The sequence below is a fragment of the Lissotriton helveticus genome, chromosome 6, assembly GCF_964261635.1.
Source record: "Lissotriton helveticus chromosome 6, aLisHel1.1, whole genome shotgun sequence".
In the NCBI taxonomy this organism is placed as follows: Eukaryota; Metazoa; Chordata; class Amphibia; order Caudata; family Salamandridae; genus Lissotriton; species Lissotriton helveticus.
This window is the reverse complement of record NC_136067.1, coordinates 1496159757-1496181429: the sequence shown is the minus strand read 5'-3', so window position 1 is coordinate 1496181429 and position 21673 is coordinate 1496159757. Positions and strand designations below refer to the sequence as shown.

At 52.5% G+C, this 21673-nt stretch overlaps 1 protein-coding gene across 2 annotated transcripts in view; it reads right to left on the bottom strand.

Moving 5' to 3' along the window:
- The window catches only part of USP34 (ubiquitin specific peptidase 34), a 2681755-nt gene that overhangs the window by 748938 nt on the left and 1911144 nt on the right, over positions 1–21673 (bottom strand). For both annotated transcript variants that reach the window (XM_078649291.1, XM_078649292.1), the window contains exon 64: positions 6592–6636. In XM_078649291.1, the coding sequence (XP_078505417.1) occupies positions 6592–6636 (45 nt within the window). The remainder of the gene's footprint in view (positions 1–6591; positions 6637–21673) is intronic.

Below are 21673 nucleotides of genomic sequence, written 5' to 3'. Positions count from 1 at the left end.
GTTTGTGCAGCACTCAATGTGATCCACTACTGCTGAGTACCAGAGGTATGGGTCTGCCCATGTAATCCTATGAGACTTTCTGTAGTTATAAACCTGCTAGGTAGGGAGGGTGAAATGTAGGTATATTTTAAATTTGTTTACCTTTAGCATTATAGGATGCTTTTTCCCTTTGTATTTTATAGAATAGTAACAATGCTGACAACCTTGTTTCTGATAATGTTTGGTTGTATTATCTAAGGTACTGTGCATGAGATTATGGCGTTAGAAATACACATTTCAAACTTGCACGTGTCTTTATTTACTCCTTGTTTTGGACTGGTGTAAGACTATAATGAAAGAGTGCTCTTGTTATCCACCTTACTTGATGTAATCTAAGTTGCATGTTCTGGGTTGGCTAGTCATTGGTGTTTTTGCTCTAGGACGAAGAACCAATGAGTCACTGATTGCTAGTCTGGTAGGGTGTTTGTGTAGTAGGTGGGTTTTGGTACACCGTAATTCACTGAGGTCCTAAGTCTTTATGCACAGTTCTGTGTAGGGGCAGAATTCCTGGAACAGTAGTTACAACAAAAAGGCTCAATAAAGGGCGTGCACTTTGAATATGAATATAAAATAGAAGAATAGTTGATAATCACAGGTAAGGAATGAAGCAAGTAGATGTGTGTATGTGTGGATGATGTGTAGATTGAGTGGAAGTTGAAAAACGTGAAAAATAAGAAGGGCTGGAGAGACGCAAACTACCCACTGCATTGTCAGTGAAGTGGATCTTTGGATTTGCAGCTCATAGGGTGTTGGATTCCGCAGTGGGAGCAAGAGAAACGAGTACCACATCTAAGGAAGAAAGCTAGTGCATAAAGTACACACAGTTGGGCAGATTTACAAGCAAGTGGGAAAAATGATGCAAAAGTGGTGCAAGGGGCTTGTAGATGTGCCCCAGTGTGTGGTAGAAAAGACGCAAGAAATGACAGAAGTGTGCAAATTACCCACTGCTATTCACGGGTAGCAGTTACCAAGAAGGCTGATTAGCTCAGCCAAGGAAGGTAGCAAGTAGGTGTGTGTATTTGTGGATGTTGTGTTGATTGAGCGGAAGATGACAAAGGTGAAAAATAAGAGAGGCTGCAGAGATGCAAACTTTCAATTTTTTTGTAAAGGAAGTGGGTTTTTAGTTTTCCAGCGCATATATATATATATTCACTGAAAAAAACATAGGTTTCAGGCATGTTATAGTTAGGAATTAGCATTTAAAAAACCTTAGAAATTCACTGAAAAAAAATAGGTTTCAGCCGCGTTATAGTTAGGAATTAGCATTTAAAAAACCTTAGAAATTCACTGAAAAAACCATAGGTTTCACTCATGTTATAGTTACCTGGACATTTCACTCACACAAAACCCCCGTTATAGTTAGTTCAGCTAACTATAACTCGCGCACCCGCAATGCACTGCTGATGACATCACATATTACATCACTCATGACATGGTCAGTGACATCACTGAGGACATCTCAAATGACATCACTGTTGACATCACTGATGGCATCATCTAGTGAATGTGTCTTTCTGAAAAATAAATATTTTTTATATATGTATATCTAAAGGCCGATGGAAGAATAAATGGGTAAATAAGTGTCTAAATGGATGGTTTTTTTTGTAAAAATGATTGCATAACTGACTTATTAAGTATATCTTAGTGAATACATGTATTAGCGAGTAATCTTTAAATATGTAAATATCTGTATCAGTGTCTCACTTTGTGAGTAGCTACACGAGTGTCTATATGGGTTATTATTTGGATGAATGAGTGTCTGTATGGTTCGGTGGACGGTATTACTTAGCGCACAGATGCATGAATGAGTGACTCACTGTTTGTATGTGTTTTGAAGACAGCATATGTGCAGGACTGTATGGCTGAATGAGTGTCTGTATGGATGTGTTACTAACTGAATGACTGCCTCAATAGTGTCTTTATGAGTAAGTACATATGTTTTAAATTAGTATATGTGAGTATTGATGTATATAAGTAAGGATATATGACCGTGACAGATTGGAAGAGTTGCTCTATAAATAAGTATGTGTTTCTATAACTGATTGTTTAAGAGAGTAAGTATGTGTACGTTTCTGTAGAAATAAGTGTAGTGGCGAGTATAGACCTGTATATGCAAGTAAATGAATGTTTGATAGTTTATTTCCATGTGTGAGTATGTGTGTAAATAGCTCTATGTATAAGTGTAGGTGTGTAACAGGATGTATACGTGTATGAGTACATATGAGTGAGTACATGTATGAGTGACTATACAGAACTACTGGTGAACGAGTGAATGTGTATGTAGATGTTCGAATTACTAAATAACTTGTAACTGGTATTGGCATCTCCATTTTTTTGAAAATGTTAGTTCCTATTTTTGAATGTGTGTATCAAAGGTAATACTAGGGTCAGAGGAGGTCTGCCACTCTTTCAAAAAGATGATGTCATCAGTGATGTCATCAGTGATGTCATTTGAGATGTCATCAGTGATGTCATGAGTGATGTCACTGACCATGTCATGAATGACATAATGAGATGTCATCAGCAGTGCATTGCGGGTGCGCGAGTTATAGTTAGCTGAACTAACTATAACGGGGGAATTTCAAAGGTTTTGTATGAGTGAAATGTCCGGGTAACTATAACATGGGTGAAACCTATTGTTTTTCAGTGAATTTCTAACGTTTTTAAATGCTAATTCCGAACTATAACGTGGCTGAAACCTATGGTTTTTTTCAGTGAATATATATATATGTGATCAAGCCACCTCGGTGGTGAAACGCGTAATGGCCGATTAAAACGCGAAAGCATTCTTTGCACCAAACCTGGGTCTGTGTCTGCTTGCTGCAAAAATAATTCCTGGAGGTGGCGTTCGAGCAGTAATTCGGATATATATATATATATAGATAGATATATAGATAGATAGATAGATAGATAGATAGATATAGGTATACTATAGTACCCAGGCTGCAAGAGCAGACCTGTGGTGCCATTTGGAAGGCTTTCCAGGGGTGGCATAATACATGCTTCAGCCCCTGGTAGGCCTCTGGGGTACCTATGCCCTTGGTACCTAAGGTACCATATACTAGGGACTCACAAGGGTAACCCAGTAACCAATTTGGAGTGCACCTAATGTACAGGCAATCAGTTTAGAGAGGAAGCAGCTAGGCTGGGGTCCTGGTTAGCTGGGCCACAGCCAGACTAGTCGATAAACCAGTGAAACACAGCAAAAAGTGGCAGTAACCATAGTAAGCAGATCCTTCTCTCCCACACAGACATCTTATCTTATCTTAAGGGGGTTTTATATAGCGCTCTGACACCATGAGTTTCCTGGCGCTGATTGGGTGCTGAGAGGTGTAGGAGCGGGGGTCTAGCCAGATTGTATGAAAAAGCAGGTTTTCAGGAGTTTTCTGAATTCCAGAAGAGAGTTGGAAGATTTGAGCGGGAGGGGCAGCGGGTTCCAGAGGGGGCCAAGTGAGCGAATCTACGGCCGCCAAATTTTTTAAGCTTGATTGAGGGGGTAACTAGGAGCTGGCGATGGGAGGACCGTAGGTTGCGTACCGGACAGTAGGGAGTGACCAGGGATTTAAGGAAGGCGGGAGAAGTCCCAGACACAGCTTTGAATGTCAGGCAGCCGATCTTGAACGCAGCCCTCCGTTCAACCGGCAGCCAATGGAGTTTGCGAAGTAATGGTTTCGCAGACTGCCATTTCGGGATTTTATAGGCCAATCTAGCCGCCTGGTTCTGTACAATTTGGAGCCTGTGGAGAAGGGATTTAGGTAAGCCATGGTACACAGAGTTTGAGAAATCCAAGCGGGAAAGCACCAGGGCAATCAAAACTTGTATCAGAGCCTCAGGTGTAAGGAGGTGAGAGTCTTTCCTGATTTTTCTTAGCTGGAACATACATGATGACACGACAGCACCCACCTGAGGCTTGAGGGAGAGCTCCGTGTCAATGATGACCCCAAGACTCTTTGCTGACTTGGCCGGGGCAGGGGCCGGGGCAGGCGGGGAGCCAAGCTCCACCGGTCAGAACTGAGGACCCCAGTAGGTGGGGCTGTTGCTCGGGAGAATTAGCTCTGTTTTCCCCGGGTTCAGCTTGAGCTGGTTAAGATTCATCCATTGCTGAATGTGTAACATAACCGTTTGACAGTCGAGAGCTGCATTGGGAGTGTTGAGGGGAAAAATGATTTGCAGATCGTCTGCATAGTTAAAGACGGTGATGTCCCACCTCTTCAGGGAGTGGATAAGTGGTTGGAGATAAAGATTAAAAAGCAGAGGAGACAGGGATGATCCCTGAGGCACTCCGCAGGTGGATGGTTACTTAGCGGCCGTGAAAGGGCCTAAACGAACCGCCTATGTTCTGCCCGACAAGAAAGATTTAAGCCAGGTGGAGGCCAGGCCCCGGACGCCGGCCTGCTCGACACGGTGGAGAAGGATGTTATGGTCCACCGTGTCGAACGCTGCCGACAGATCCAATAGGACGAGCGCCTGAGGTGCCCCTTTGTCGACATTACCCCTTAGAGAATCCATGACATCCATGACATCTCCAGAAAATCCAACAGTCCGCTGGGAGAACCTGCACAACTGTATCCCACAATGAGTGGGATTAGCGGCCCAAAAGGCATGCAGTGTTCACTGAGCGCAATACCAGGCTAGTGGAAGTAAACATTTTCTTGCCTTAAGAGTCCAGCCTCTTGGATTCCTGGCCCAGTGGGGTGGTTGGAAATGTGCCAGGAGTAGCGTGGGATGTGTGGAGGCCTGGACCACCAAGCTCTCCAAAGTGGGGTGTTGGGTGAGGATGTTTGGGTCCGCTAAAGTGGGGCAGAGGCAGTGGGAATAGTCTTGTTTACAGGAGCACTGAGCTGGGCTTGGACCATGTCCCAAGCAGGATGTTATTAAGTGTCTAATTGAAAGGAAGAAGCAGTTCGGAAGTGGCATGCTACTTGCTGAAGCAAGCACTTCCAACAGAAAGTTAGTCTTGGCTGCCACCGTGGGCAAACTAAGGTCCAGAACCTCAGCTGCCCTCTGCACCACCAATGCGAAAGAAGCTCCCTCCTCCATGCCATATTAGGAGGAGAAAGCATGCCAGTATCTGGAGAAGTAGCCAGTCCACTGGCTTCACTCAGATACTCACATCAGTCCAGTTGTTCCTCATAAGGCTGGTATTCTTCAAGACCAGCCACCCCTCTGATTCTACCCCAATTCCTAGCCTGTAGGAATAGGGCTCAGGCTCCGACCTGGAAGGCATGGCTCCAGTTCGCGCCGGAATTGATGTCTGACGACGCCCTTCCGGCTCCATGTCGGAGTCAGGAACGAGGATGGGGATGGTGGCGCTGGGAGCATCGGCCTCAGGACTGGCACCAGGGAAGGTCAAGGTGGCAATCCGGATCCAACTGGGGATCCTTGAGTCTGACTGCCCTGGATCCGCCATCTAGGATCTAATAGAGGCCCCTACTGAACCAGTTGGGCCAGAAGGCACGCCAGAGAGAAACGGGCAGGAAAAATATGAGGTCCATGACGTCATAAAATTCTTTTAATTGGATGGGGGTCGCTCCAGCCCTCGGAAAAATCAGAGAGGCATGAAGTAGGCCCAGGCACTGCCTCAGTCGAGGAGCCAGGCTTCCAGAGGCGATGCTCCAGCGTCAGCCGAAGGATGAGAGGAAAATCGAAGCATGTTATGACTTTTTCTACTTGTAGGAGTGGGACATACCTGAGTGACTCGATGACTTGGAGTGCGACGACAACCTCGGACTCTGCGAAAGCTCCCGGGACCTTCCTCTCGACCAGGACCTCTATCATCATGGCGACATGCATCAAGCTGCTAGAAGCTTGAGGGAGGCACTCCCTCAATGCCTTTGGGTTCATGGTGCGGCAGTCAGGATAGGCCATCGGGTCACAGTCCCGTTCGAGGCACCAGAGGTAAAGACAATGAGGGTCCGTCACCGACATCGGTCTGTGAAAGGCGTCTCAGGGCATTTAGACAGCCTTTCGTGATGATATTCCTGCCACACAAGGACGTAAGACCTCAAAAGACTTTGATAAAACATAGAAAACAGCTTAGTCAAAAGTAACTAAGGGATAGCTCTTCCTGGATCTGCACTGACTGCCACAGAAAAAAAGAATTGAAGTCAGTGAGCCTGGGTGGTGGCCACATAGGCACCACAAACTTCACTTTTGGCGTGGATGACACCAACTAAGCCACTTGAACTGAAAAGCGCCACCTACTGGTGCACAGGGGTCCTGCACAAGAAAAGAATTCCAGATGTAGTCTGACCCCTGGGGATAATTCAAAGATAAGGAATCTGCAGCTAGAAGTCCCTATCGGATACGAAGACAAACCATTTCAGATTTGGTGAAGATCAAACATGCAGGCAGAACTGTGGAAAGTGATTATCAACATGAGCAGGAAGAAATGAGGAAATAGAAAAGATATAAGGGGGAACACTACATTGCCTTATATGATCTGATATATTTCTATTTCAATGTTCAGACACCTCTTAAATATCACAAGGCACGATAGCAGCAACAAATGGAATGAATACACTATGATATATTGATGCATACAAGACTTACCTCAGGAGTCAGCTTTGCAATTGATGTAAAAAGCATTGATACGACCTAAAAAAGAAAAGGAAAACATATTTACTTCTAATCCTTTACATCAAGGGAATCTTTTATGAATTCGTGAACAGTGAGCATTTCCACTCATAAAGACGATCCCAGAATATTTTGGGTAGGAGGCTGGCATAGTATATGGTGCACACTTATTCAAGTGGTTTACCTTGCACTAAACCAACCAGGCAACCCTTATGGGGATTTTAGTGGCCTTTCATAACCATAGAAAGCTCTGAAAGTGGTTGCAAAATGGAGTGTTAAGCAGCATGTTGTACCAGTTTAATCTATAGTGTAGATCAGATGAAAAGAGACCCCAAAATGCTTAGCAAAAAGAACTCTAATACTACACAATATCACTATCACATCGGTATATCTCCTACACGGAGATATCAACAAAATACACAAAAATACTTAAAATGCAATCAAGTAAATAGCTCAAAATACAGTGGTCTCCAGGGGCAGACCAAACCATAAATTAAGAAAGTGGAATGCGAACTGCGCAGAAGAACAGGACGTGGACCAGAAGACCGAGAGGAGCCAGGGACACAAGGTCCACCCATGGTAAGTATCCAGGACCCACACAGAGGACGTGTGTAGAGTGGAAACACAACTGCGATCCCTCTGGATGTAAAGCACAAGTTACTTACCTTCGATAACAATTTATCTGTAAGAAGAACAAGTTACTTACCTTCGATAACGATATATCTGTAAGAAACAGTAGTTAGTATTAGATTCCTTACCTTAGAATATCCCCAGGCGTCAGTCTGGATCCGGAAACTTTTGCGTAGCAGTACCCCTGCGCGTCGGTAGGCGTCGTCTGCAGGCGTCCCCTGCAGCTCCGCGTCCGTCGTCGGCGTCGTGCGCCGTGATGACGTCGCTGGAGTATATAGACGCCGCCTCCGCGCGCTGACGTCAGTTCTTTGCACACAGCTTTTCCGCGCCAGAACACGCAGAGCCAAGTGAGAACCAACACTGGTGCCAATGGAAACTAGGGCCCTGAAAGGGATGTCCTTAACCCTAGGTATCAGTTCGCAGAACGGGGAGGATGGGTGGGGCGGTAAGGAATCTAATACTAACTACTGTTTCTTACAGATATATCGTTACCGAAGGTAAGTAACTTGTTCATCTGAAAGAAACAGGTTAGTATTAGATTCCTTACCTTAGAATAGATACCCCAGCAATACCAACCCCGGTGGTGGGTCTGCGAACCAATACAAACCTACACCAGAAAGTCCTGGAGGACTGAACGGCCAAAGAAGCCATCCCTCCGGACTTGACTGTCCAGGCAGTAGTGCCTCGCAAAGGTGTGCAGCGAGGCCCACGTAGCCGCCTGGCAAATGTCCTGCAAAGGGACTCCCCGGCCCAGAGCAGTAGTAGCCGCCGTGGCCCGAGTGGAATGGGCTCTCAGCCCAACAGGAGGCTCCTTCCGAGCCAAAGAGTAGCACGCTTTGATGCACAGGACGACCCACCGGGATATGGTTCGTTTCTGTACCGCCCTTCCTTTCTTCTCACCCACGTAGCCAACAAACAGTTGGTCATCCACCCGGAACTGGCGTGTGCGATCCATGTAAAATGAAAGCGCACGTTTTGGGTCCAGACGATGGAGCCGCTCCTCATCTTTTGAAGGATGCGGAGGCGGGAAGAAGGAGGGCAAGGTGATGGACTGCCCGATGTGAAAAGCAGAAACTACTTTGGGCAGGAAAGAAGGTCTAGTTCTCAGAACCACCTTGTCTGGATGAATGGACATGAAAGGAGGTTTGACAGAAAGAGCCGGGAGCTCACTCACTCTCCTGGCAGAGGTGATGGCAACCAGGGAGGCCGTCTTTAAAGTGAGGAGACGGAGAGGACAGGAATGAAGCGGCTCAAAGGGAGCGCACATCAAGAAAGTCAGAACCAGGTTCAAGTCCCACTGAGGCATCACGAACGGAACAGGTGGATACATGTGCGTGATGCCCTTCAAGAATCTCGTTACAATAGGGGACTTGAACAAAGATGGCTGATCAGGTAGCCTTAAGAAGGCGGAAAGGGCAGAAAGGTAGCCCTTGATAGTGCCCAGAGCAGAGCCCTGCTGGGCAAGAGAGAGAAGAAAGAGGAGAACCTCAGAGAGAGGGGCAGAAAGGGGATCCACAGCCTTTGCTGTGCACTATGCCACAAATCTGTTCCACCGGCAGGCGTATACCGACTTTGTGGAGGGACGCCTGGCTGCCAGAACCACATCACAGACTTCAGGAGGCAAGTCAAATGGCCTCAACTGTCGCCGCTCAATCTCCAAGCATGGAGGTGGAGACTGGACAGGTTCGGGTGGAGGACCGTCCCCTGCTGCTGCGACAGAAGGTCCTCCTGAAGGGGCAGGCGGATCGAGGGACCGACTGACATGCTGAGTAGCTCGGGATACCAGTACCTTCGAGCCCAGTCCGGAGCCACAAGGATAACTTGGGCCCGGTCGCGCCTGATCTTCTTCAGCACTCTGGGCAGAAGTGGTATAGGCGGAAAGGCGTACAACAGACCGCAACTCCACTCGCGCCGAAAGGCGTCGCCGAGCGAGTGCCGTCTTGGAAACTCCAACGCGCAGAACTGATGACATTGCGCGTTCTCTTCTGTGGCGAATAGATCTAACCAAGGCTCTCCCCATTGCAGAAAGAGGCCTTTCGCCACGTCCGAGTTCAGACGCCATTCGTGATCCACCGAGCACCGACGGCTGAGTTCGTCCGCCCTGGCGTTCAGAGAACCTGCCAGGCGTTGAACCGTCAGAGTCACGCCCTGACGTTCCAGCCATTGCCAGAGGCGCAGAGCCTCCTGGCAAAGGGTCCACGACCCCACTCCGCCCTGCTTGTTGCAGTACCACATGGCGGTGGTGTTGTCCGTGAACACCTGCACTACACTCCCGTTGACAAAGGGGAGGAATGCCTTCAGTGCTAGGCGAATCGCCCGCAGCTCCAACATGTTGATATGGAGCCGGGACTCCGCCGGAGACCAGATGCCTCTGATCTCCGCCTCTCCCAAGTGGCCACCCCAGCCCTGGAGGGACGCGTCCGTCACAACTACGTGCTCCGGTTGGGGAAGGGAGAGGGATCTGCCTCTGACCCAATCGCGGTCCGTAAGCCACCACTGCAACTGTCTCGCAGTGCCCTCCGAAATCAGGACATGGTCGGAGAGGTTGCCCTGATGCTGGGCCCACTGAAACTTCAGGTCCCACTGCAGAGCCCGCATCCGCCACCTGGCGTGATGCACCAGAAGGATGCAGGAGGCCATCAGCCCCAGAAGCCGCAGCGTCAACCTGACCGAGACCCGGGATAACGGCTGAAAGATGGGAATCAAAGCCTGAATATCCCGGACCCGCCGTTCCGGAGGATAAACCTGAAACTGCGCCGAGTCGAGAACCGCTCCGATGAAAAGGAGCTTTTGAGAGGGACACAGGTGTGATTTCGGCACATTGATGGAAAACCCCAGCTCGTGCAGGAGGTCTGCCGTCATCTGAAGGTGGTGGACGACAGTCTGGGGCGAGCCCGCCTTCAACAACCAGTCGTCGAGGTAGGGGAAGACTGAAACCCCCAACCGGCGCAGATGAGCTGCGACCACCGCCATCACTTTCGTGAACACCCGTGGGGCGCTGGTAAGGCCGAATGGGAGCACGATAAACTGAAAGTGCTCGTGGCCTACCGTGAACCGCAGGTAACGCCGGTGGGCCGGCAGGACGGGGATGTGAAAATACGCATCCTGCAAGTCCAACGCTACCATCCAGTCTTGCGGGTCTAGAGCAGCCAAGACCTGAGCCAAAGTCAACATCTTGAACTTCTCCTTCCGGAGGAAGCCGTTGACGTTCCGTAGATCCAAGATAGGACGCAGGCCCCCCTTGTCCTTCTTGGGTACCAGAAAGTAGTGGGAGTAACAACCACACCCTACTTCTGGCCCAGGAACGCGCTCGATGGCCCCCTTGGCCAAGAGGGCCGGAACTTCCTCCTGCAGAAGTGTCAAGTGGTCCCCCGACACACGGTGGTTCTGCGGTGGCATGGCTGGAGGAGTGGTCTCGAAGGGGAGGGAGTAGCCACTTCGGACGAGCTGCAGCACCCACCTGTCCGATGTGATAGTGCGCCAGCGGGAGTGGTGATGGCGAACCCTGCCACCCACTGGCGTCACATGGGCCTGAAAGCTCGGACTAGGAGGATTTGGAGGCTGCTGCGGGGGGAGGTGTGGCCTGACCTCGCCGCTGTCCCCGACCGCCGCCACGGCGGAATCCACGGCCGCCACCGCGTTGAGAAGTGTTCTGCGGTGCGTGGCTGGCAGCACGTGTGGGACCGCCCCTTCCTTGGCCACGAAAGGAGCGAAACGAACCCGTTTGCTGGCGCTGGGTCGAGAGACCCAAGGACTTGGCCGTGACCCTGGAGTCCTTGAAGCGCTCAAGCGCGTTGTCCGCTTTGTCGCCAAACAGGCGACTGCCATCGAACGGCATGTCCATCAAGGCATTTTGGACATCTGCCGAAAAATTGGCGGATCTCAGCCAGGCGTGGCGACGAATCGCCACCGTCGTGGACATCGCTCTGCCCAGCGAGTCGGTCGTATCAAGACCACACCTGATGGAATACCTCGCCGCGTCTCGGCCTTCAACCATAGCCTGGCCGAGCTTGTCCCGTACCTCCTGCGGGCATTGCGGCAGACACTCCGCGACCGTATCCCACAGAGAGTGGGTGTAGCGGCCCAAGAGGCATGCGGTGTTGCAAGACCGCAGTCCCAGACTCAGGGACGAGAAGACCTTTTTGCCATACTGGTCGTACCTCTTAGATTCCCGGTCGGGCGGGGCCGACGGGAATGCGGATTGGGATGTTGAGGCCTGGATCACCAGACTCTCAGGGGTGGGATGGGTGGACAGAAACTTAGGGTCGTCCGAACACGGACGGTGGCGCCTGGCAACGTTCCTATCAACAGGCGAACCTGAAGCGGGCCTGGACCACGTGCCCAAAAGAACGTCCGTCAAGGCTTCATTGAACGGCAGCAGAGGCTCCTGCGGGCATGACTGCGGTTTGAAGACCTCGGTGAGGATGTTAGGCTTCACTTTAGCGACAGGGAGCTCAAGGCGCAAGGCCTTGGCAGCCCTCATCAGCACCACAGAATAAGCAGCCCCAGCCTCCGACGCCACAGTGGGAGGCGAGACAAAACCAGGGTTAGGAGAGTCGTCCAGACCACTGGCATCACCCAAGTCACCTGTCCAGTCCACGTCGTACTGACACTCGCGTGACAGAGGGTCCTCAGACCCCTCCCAACCCTCTCCATAATCTTCATCATCACCATATAGTGATTCAACGATGTAGACCGGCTCCTCGGGGTCAATGGGCCCCATCGGCGCCGGACTCGGCGTCGGACGACGCCGGTCCGACTCCGCGGCCGGAATAGGAGAGGGAATGGGGGTGGCGCCGCACTGAGCCGGCGCCGGAGCCCCGACGCCGGCCGGAACCGGCGTCGGAGTCACGGCGCCGCGCGGAGGCGGCACCACGGGTTGCCCCGATGGAATCGGTGCCGGAGAGGCCGGTTGACCAGCCGGCGACGACCCAGAAGGGCCCAGCGGCGCCGGGGCTGGAGCCGCCGGCGGCGTCGGGGCCGGAGCACCCGACGGCGTCGGTGCAGGAGCACCCGAACCGCTCGGGCCCCCGGACGGGACCACCGGGCCCGCAGGCGCCGTAGGCCCCGTTGGAGGAGACAGCGCCCTCATGGCCATGAGGAACTCCTCTATCTCCTTGCGCGACGCGCCTTGCCCAGGGACCGACGGGTATGGAGCAGGCAGCGTCGGCGACCCACGCGGGGCCGCGGGGCTACCCGAACCCCCGGCCGCATCGCGCGAGCGTCGGGAGGAGTCGGGGGTGCGATGACGACGCCACGACTTCTTGTGTCGCTTACCTGAGGAACCGGAGGAATGGTGACGACTTCCGGAGCGCTCGTGGCGGCTCCGCGATCGTTCTCTCGACCGCTCCCTCGACCTCCGGCCGGACCGGGACCGCTCCCGACGCGGGGCCGACAGCCGGAGCTCGAGCAGCTTGCGGGACCGCTCCCGTCTAGCCTTACCCGTCAAGGCCCGGCAGTCGACGCAGGACTCCACGTCGTGGTCGGCGCCCAGGCACCGGAGGCAGAGTCGATGGTGGTCGGTGACCGACATCAGGCGGTCGCACCCGTCACAACTTTTAAAACCGGGCATCCTACCGGCACCTAAAGAGTTAGAGTAATCAAAAAACTTTGGTCAAAAGACCGGAGTACTGCTCTTCGGATCTGCGCTAACTGGCGCGGAAAAAAGAAGAACTGACGTCAGCGCGCGGAGGCGGCGTCTATATACTCCAGCGACGTCATCACGGCGCACGACGCCGACGACGGACGCGGAGCCGCAGGGGACGCCTGCAGACGACGCCTACCGACGCGCAGGGGTACTGCTACGCAAAAGTTTCCGGATCCAGACTGACGCCTGGGGATATTCTAAGGTAAGGAATCTAATACTAACCTGTTTCTTTCAGATACATTAGTTAGTTAGATTCCTTACCTTAGAATAACCCCCAGGCGTCAGCAGTATCCCTGCGCGTCGGTTGGCGTCGTCTGCGGCTCCCCGTCCGTCGGCGTTGTGATCGCCGGGATGACGTCGTCGGAGTACTTAGACGCCACCCTGTACATAGCTTTCTGCACCAGGAACGCAGAGCCATGCAAGAAACCGACACTGATGCCATGAAACTAGGGCCCTGAAAGGGATGACCTTAACCCTAGATATCGGTTCGCAGAACGGGGAGGATGGGTGGGGCGGTAAGGAATCTAACTAACTAAAGTTTCTTACAGATAATTTTTTACCGAAGGTAAGTAACTTGCACATCTGAAAGAAACACGTTAGTTAGATTCCTTACCTTAGAATAGATACCCCAGCAATACCAACCCCGGTGGTGGGTCTGCGAACCAAGATCACACCAGAAAGTCCAGGAGAACCGAACGGCCAAAGATGCCATCCCTCCGGACTTGGCTGTCAAGGCAGTAGTGCTTGGCAAACGTGTGCAGCGAGGCCCACGTAGCTGCCTGACAAATGTCCTGCAAAGGGACGCCTCGTCCCAGGGCAGTAGTAGCCGCCGTGGCCCGAGTGGAATGGGCGCGCAGCCCCTAAGGAGGATCCTTTTTAGCCAAGGAATAACAGAACTTGATGCACAAAACGACCCACCGAGAGATGGTCCGTTTGTACACCGCCCGTCCCTTCTTAGCGCCCACGTAGCCAACAAAAAGTTGGTCGTCCACCCGGAACTGTTGTGTGCGTTTCAGGTAAAAGGAAAGCGCACGTTTTGGGTTCAGACAGTGGAGCCTCTCTTCCTTGTAACCACCTTTTTTTTTTCAGTTTTACATAGCGCTGGCCTGACCGGTGGGTATCGGAGCGCTTTACAACAGTTATAGGACATGTAAAAACACAAATACAAAGATGGAGACAATCTTGGAGTACAAAAGCTGAGATGACACAGTGCCAGAGAAGGGCTGGCTGGCGTAGTGCCAGCCAAGTACGGAGTCAATTATTTAGCGCTCCAGCAGCTCCTATCTGTTCACTCTGGAACGATCGAGGAACAGGATTTTGAGCTGGCTTTTGAAACATATAAAGGAGGGGTTAGTTCTGATGTGGGGAGGAATAGAGTTCCATATTTTGGGCGCATTTCCTGCAAATGATCTGGCCGCTGTTTTTTGTTTACGAACTTTCAGTGGAATGAGTATTAGGGTGTTTGAGCTTCTGAGGTTCCTGTTCTGACCTGCTTTTTTTAGTTTGGCAGCCAGGTATTCAGGTTTGCCTTTGTGTAGGGCTTTGTGCGTAAGGCAAGCAGTTCTGAAACTGGCCCTCATTTCGACAGGGAGCCATTTGAGTTTTCTGAGTGCCGGTGAGATGTGCTCGTATTTCTTGAGTCCAGTGACCATTCTGGCAGCTGCGTTGAGGGTGTTTTAAGGGGAGCAAGACGTGGTTTTGGAATTCCTGTGAGGGTAGCATTACCACAGTCTAGTCTTGACTGCACCAAAGATTGAGTGGTTTGTTTGAGATCTTTGGGAGGGATGAAAGGTTTAATTTTGTTCAATAAATTTAGGTTCAGGAAGGCGCTCTTAGATGAGTTCTTTATATGATTAGTCATGTCCAGTTTCGGGTCTAGCGTGATACCTTGTGATTTAACAGAGTCCGCCAGGGTGAGGTTTCCATTGAGAGCATCTATAGTTTTTAGCCAATCTACCATTTGGGGGTTCTCTGCTTTGTTTGATATGAGGAGTAGTTCAGTTTTGTCAGGGTTCAGTTTTAGATGATTGCTAGTCAACCAAAGTTGCACTTCCTTCATTATGCCATTGAGTCGTTGAATGTCATTCGCAGATGAGATTTCTAAGTAGATCTGCGTATCATCGGCATAGAGATGGAAGGGTATGTTGGCTTCTTTGAGAAGGGTAGTGAGGGGTTGCATGTAGATGTTGAATAGTTGAGGGGAGAGCATTGATCCTTGAGGGACTCCCCTGTTGATTGGGTGTAGGTCCGATTCAAAGTTGTTGATTTTGATTCTCTGGGAGCGGTTGTGCAGGAAGGAGGAGAACCATTTGAGGACTATCTCATCGAGCCCCGCCCTCTCTAGAAGAGCTTTGATGAGGAGTTTGTGATCTACTGTATCAAATGCAGCCGATAGGTTGAGGAGAATGAGGAGGCAGCATTGATCAGAGTCGAGAGATTTGTGGATGTCGTCGATGATGTTGAGGATTGCGGTTTCTGTGCTGTAGCCTTACCTGAAGCCAGATTGATGAGTCAAGAAAGTTGATACTCTACATGTGTTGCGTTAGTTGTTGTAGTACATATCTTTCTGGGATTTTGGCTAGAAGAGGGAGGTTGGAGACGGGTATAAAGCTGTTCAGATCTGATGTATCAAGGCCAGGTTTTTTCAGCAGAGGGGTGACTTGACCTACTTTGAGGCAGTCTGGAACAATTCCGTTATTTAGGGAACTGTTTATAATCTTGCATCAAAGTGGGGCTAGGGCGCATTTCAGTTTTTTGGTCATTTGCGTAGGAAAATGGTCTAAAACGTGCCCGGAGGGCTTGGCATTGGAGTTCAAGTTGATTATCTCCGCTTCAGGGATGGGGTGGAAGAGTAACCAGGGTTTGGTGAGGGGTGTAGGAGCAGTGTTGAGGGATCCAGTTGTGCCGTTATTGAGAAGGGGGGGCGGTTATGTACCAGAGAGAGCTCGAGCTTGGAAATCTTATCATTGAAGAAATGGGCAAAGTTATCACAAAGCTCTTTGGATTCCTGAACGGTTATCGTGGCTGGTTTGGATGTTTGTTGTCTGATGATATTGATGAGCTCCTTGGGTCTGTTCTTTGCATTGTCCAGAGCGGAGCTGAAAACGTGGATTTTTTTTCTTTGATGTGGTTGTTGTACTTCTTCCGGACTGATCTGAGTTGATCGCGGTGGATAATGGTAGGATTATTCCTCCAGCGTCTTTCAACTGCTCTTAATTGTCTCCTTTCTCCATTAATGTCGGAGTCAAACCATGATCTGAAAGGGATGGCTCTGCTTTTTATTTCTTTCAAAGGAGCTAGTTGATCCAGCAGGCCCCCATGCTCGAATTGTAGAGCGAGGTGAGATCTGTTGTAGAGAGAAGCTCGTTGCCTCTGGGGAGTAGCGTACTTAGCCTCTCTTCCATAACATCCAGTGGAATCTTGGTGAAATTTCTAGACCATTTGGGTGGGTCTTGTGTGGGGAGCCGGGATAGCACTTTTTGGTTGATATGGAATAGGATCATATGATAGTCCGACCAGTCCACCGGAAGAATGTAGTCAATCGTGATTGCATCTCGCTGTGCCATGATGGCATCCAAGGTAGCTCCTTTGTTGTGAGTCTCCTCTGTGCAATGCTGGAATAGATTATTGTCAAGTAAAAGATTGTTTAGGGGGGGCGTGGCCAAGATGGCGACGGAGTAGGACGTGCTTCTTGTCCCCTCCGGCGCCGGGCCTTACATAGCCTTGTCCAGCGTTGACCCCAGGAGCTCCTCTGGGCTATAAGTCGCTCCGGAGCCTTCAGTGAGCGGTGGCTGGCGGCGGAGTGAGCTCCGACACTCCTAGTGCCCGAGGTCGTGGGATCGGAGCAAGCTCGTGGGATCGGAGCTGGCGGCGATCCTCGAGGCCTGTGAAGCGCTGAGAGCTGCAGCGCCGGACTGAGCTGCGAGGAGCTCTAGTGGCACTCGGCGAACGGTGGTAATTGGTGCCGCCTAATCTTTGCCGCGGAACGCTACAGGGGCCAAGCGGCAGCGAGAACGGACCCGGGTGGAGCCGTGGCCTTGAGCTCCGGGAGGGGGCGGAGCCTATCGCCCGCGGGCCCTACGGCACGGCCGGCGGCCTAATTGAGGCCGGGGACTGAGGCCTGGTCCGCGAGTCAGTCTGCGCTGCTTCTGGGGTCCGTCCCTCCGCGCAGCAGCCTGGACAGTGCACGGCAGCTGGGACGGCCCCGAGGGGAGACGATTGGCCCCTTCAGTGGAGAGCAGAGGCGGTCACGGGGTGGAACGCTCAGAGGCCCCTGCTTGGACCAGAGTGTGCCTGATCGGCTGACACGGCTGCTGGTGGCTGAGAGGAGACACAGGACAGTGCGAGCGCTCGGCCCATCGGCGGTGAGCCCTGCTACAGGACAGTGACGGAGAAGGCTGCAGGTACGCAGATCGACCGGGAATCCGGTGACGTAACGCTGTGTCAGGCTGCTGAGGCTTTGGGGCCCTTTGAGGGTCTCCTAGAGAAAGGTTGTGCCCAGAAGGCGGCTCTCCCTCACCTGGACATAGCGACGTGCCTGCGTCCTGTGGAGGGGGCGCTTCGATCGGCTCACACGCCCGGGAGACCTGGCTGGCACTGAGACCTCCGGCAGGCCTGCTGCTAACACGCCGCCACGCGCCTGCCTTCCCGGGGTGCACTTCCTGTGTGCTGGGGCGTCGAGGTTTACAGGCTAGAGACACCTGCTTTATCTTTGACATTGGGGCGCCGGGGGGGGCGGCTGGAGATTGTTGGGCGGTGCCTCCGCCTGGTTCTGACGGCAGGCTCTGGTGAACTCTGCTCCCCTGTGCACCGATCTTTTGACCTGCCACCGGTGGTGGACTGCAGCAACGATGGCCACCTCCCTACGCAAGGGGAAGCCTGGCAAGGATGGGTCAGCTAAGGGCTCTCAGCCCCCGGCCTCCCCCGGCCCTAGCGCGTCTCCGGGGAGGTCTGACGATGAGGCCCCAGCTACTAAGGCCTTCATGAAGGAACTCTTCGCCTCCATCAAAGATGATATTGCCGAGTTCCGAACCCAGCTAACTTCGGATCTCCGCGAGGTGCGGAGGGATGTCGACAGTCTTGGGGAGAGAGTGGCCACTCTGGAAGACCATGACCTCAGCATGGCCAATGATGTCCACCTGCTACAACAGGACGTGCTCGGGCTCATGGAACAGAACTTAGATCTGCAGGCCCACGCTGAGGATCTGGAGAATCGTTCCCGCCGGAATAACATCCGCATTCGAGCGGTCCCTTGGGATGGCGAAGCGGGAGATCTCAGGGGATATGTGCAGGCGCTCTTTCTTCAGATTTTGGACGAGGAAGATGTGCAGGACATCAGAATGGATAGAGTCCATAGAGTGGGGCTGCCCAGGCGGAATGGGGGCCCTCCCCCTGACATACTTGTGTGTGTGCACGATTTCCAACTCAAGGAACGAATCCTCAGGAAGGCGCGGGACATTCCCTCCCTGCAATTCCGGGACCATCTTCCTCAGCTTTATCAGGACTTAGCCGCTTCGACGCTCCAGAAGAGGCGCGAGTTTCGACTGGTCACTGCTTATTTGAGAGAGCACAACATCTCCTACTCGTGGGGCCACCCCTTCCGCATAGTCTTCCGTTGGCAGAATAGACTGGCACAGATTTGATCTCTCCGGGAAGCGAAGGCACTCCTGGGGATTGAGGAGGAGACACCGGCGCCGGAACATCGCAGTCCTTCACCACGGAGACGACACCGTTCCTCGTCTTGGCACAGAGTGGGACCGGAGACGAGCCGCAGGAGGCCTGACCACACGACTAGCCTGCAGGAGCGTGGGAGTGCAGTGGCGTCAGTGGCCTCTGCCACGCTGGCGCCGTCGCAGCAGAGCTCTGGGGCGGCCTGATCTTCGGGCAGCTCACCTTGGTGCCGGAGGGGCACGCACATTCAGGTACCAGGGTTATGTATGTACTTTTCGAGAAGACACCCCGCCCTTCGGCCTTGGGAGATCCGATGTTTGGTCCCCGTCCACACCCCCAGGGGAGCTTCCGTCAGGGTATGTTTCTTTCGGGACTCTGTTTGTTTTTGTCCTGGGTCTTTGGGGAGTTGGGGGGTCGGGGAGGGGTGGGGAGGGAGATGAAGGGGTGGTCTGACTGGGGTGGGTGTTTTGGTGGGACTGTTGGTGGTGACGACGATTGGCTGCTTACTGTCCGGGAGGATGGGTTGCGGGCTGTATATTGCAGGTTCTGGATGGCATCTGTCATTCCGTATGGTGCTCCAGGGAGACCTCTTAGTCGCTGTGTCTGGAAGTCTTGGCCGCTGGAGTCTTGGAGCTGGGGAGGGTGGTGGTGTGGGAGGGACTTACCTCGGGGTGAGCTGGGTGCATCGCCTGTCGTGAGAAAGTGTGGGAGTTGCGTGAACTGGGGAATGCAGGGACTTGTGGATCTAGCTGCTGTGGAGCGGGGGGGCCTGACATATCCTTATGCCTCTTAGTATAGGCACCTGGAACGTAAAAGGTCTTAACTCCCCGCAGAAACGACAAAAACTGTGGAAATATCTGCTGGACCATCACTTAGATATCGTGGGCCTCCAGGAGACCCATCTAGCCCGTAGGGACGAGCTCTGGCTTCGTCATAAACAATATCCTCTCATCTATAGGTCCTCTGCCTCCTCTAAGCACAGGGGGGTGGCTCTGCTGTTTCGGGCCTCCATTCAATTCCAGCCTATGGGAGTGAGTGGTGACAAAGACGGCAGGTGGTTGATGGTCAAGGGGATGCTTTGTGGTCGACTGTGTACATTTGTGGTTGTCTATGTGCCTAATGCCCAGCAAAATAACTATGTCCAGGGATTATTAGATAGGATGGGGAGCTTTGTTGAGGGACATCTGGTTGCCATGGGGGACTTTAATATGGTGTGGGACCACGCTCTAGACAGTTCCCGGGCCCAGAGGACGGAATCTGGTATTTTTTTCACCACGACTAAAGACAGGATGGGGGAGATGGGACTCATAGATGCCTGGCGCGCTGTCCACACACAGACTAGGGACTATACCTTCTTCTCCCACGTACATCATACATATTCCCGCATAGATTATGTGTTTTTGAGCCAAGCCCTCAGGGGGGATGTCCGCGATTCTAAGATTTTCACGCTCTCTGTCTCGGATCATAGCCTGTTGGTACTTCTGCTGCAATGGTCACCGAGGGGGGATGGATATCGGAAGTGGTACTTCCCGGCTGCGCTTGTGCGAGACGACGCCTCCTGTAGGGAACTCAGAAAGGCCATTCGGGAGTTCTTGGCGCTTAACCCGAGCTCGGACACCTCTGTGTTCAACACTTGGGACGCCTGTAAGGCCTCCCTGAGGGGCACCTGCATAGGTCTTAATGCGGCCCTTAACCGCTTGCGGAGGGTTGAGCGGGAGAAGCTGGAGGCGGAGCTCGAGGGTCTGGAACGGGCTCACAAACTGAACCCTTTCCGTGTGACACTTCGCCCACTTTCGGCTGTCAGGGGGAAGCTGAAGGCGCATTACAACAACCGCTCTGAGCTTGCCCTCCTACGACTACGTCGAGGATCGTACGCTCAAGGGAACAAAGTAGGCCGACACCTGGCACGCCAGCTTCGAAAGAAGCGGGAGAGGGAATATATAGGGGGGATTCAGGATCCGGGAGGCTCGGTGCATCACCGGGATGGAGATAAGGCAGATCTCTTTGGCCGGTTCTATGCGGCACTATATGCTGGTGACTCGCTTGACCCTAATGCACAGGACGCCTTTTTGTCGGGCCTCTCCTTGTCGCAGGTCTCTGTCAGTAGCAACGAACGTCTGACGGCTCCCTTCACTAGGGAGGAGGTCCTTGAGGCGATCAAGGCCTTGAAGCCTAATAAGGCTCCTGGGCCGGATGGATACACCGCCTATTTCTACCAGTCGTTTGCCTCTGAGCTAGTTGATTACCTGGTCTCGCTCTTCAACGAAATGGCGGCCACAGGGGAGACCTCTGGCACTATGGCAGAGGCTATGATCACCGTGATCCCCAAACAGGGGAAGGATCCCTCCAGGTGTGCCTCCTACCGCCCCATAGCCCTGTTGAATGTGGATGCTAAATTGTACTCCTCTATCATCGCCCGCCGGATGCAAGACCTGATGCCGGCCATTATCCACCCGGACCAGTCAGGCTTTATTAAAGGTCGGCAAACCCATGACAACTTGCGGAGGGTGATGCATTTGATAGAGAAGGCCTCCAGGTTCCGCATCCCAGCCGTGCTGGTGGGTCTAGATGCCGAAAAGGCTTTCGACCGGGTGGACTGGGGGTTTCTGTTCCGCACCTTATCCGCCTTTGGCTTTTCGCACCACTTCCTCACGATGATTCGTGCGAACTATAATCGTCCTACCTCAAGAGTGCTGGTTAACGGTCATCGATTTGCCAGCTTTCCTCACTCCAGAGGTGCGAGACAGGGATGTCCCCTTTCCCCTCTCATCTTTGCCTTAAGTATTGAACCCCTGGCCCTGGCGATACGGGAGAATGACCGCATCACGGGACTCCCCTTCACAGGGGAACAGCACAAAATTTCTCTCTTTGCGGACGATGTCCTGCTGTCCCTCGGGGATCCACTCCAGTCTTTACCGCCTATTCAAGAGGAGCTCTCCCGCTTTGAAGCGGTGGCGGGCTTCAGGGTCAACTTTGACAAGTCACACATCCTGAACCTGACCCTGTCCTCTGCGGAGGTCGACCGGGTGCGTTTACTGACACCCCTGCCATGGGCCTCCACCTCCCTGATATATCTGGGAGTGCGCCTCACACCTACTGTGGGGTCCCTAT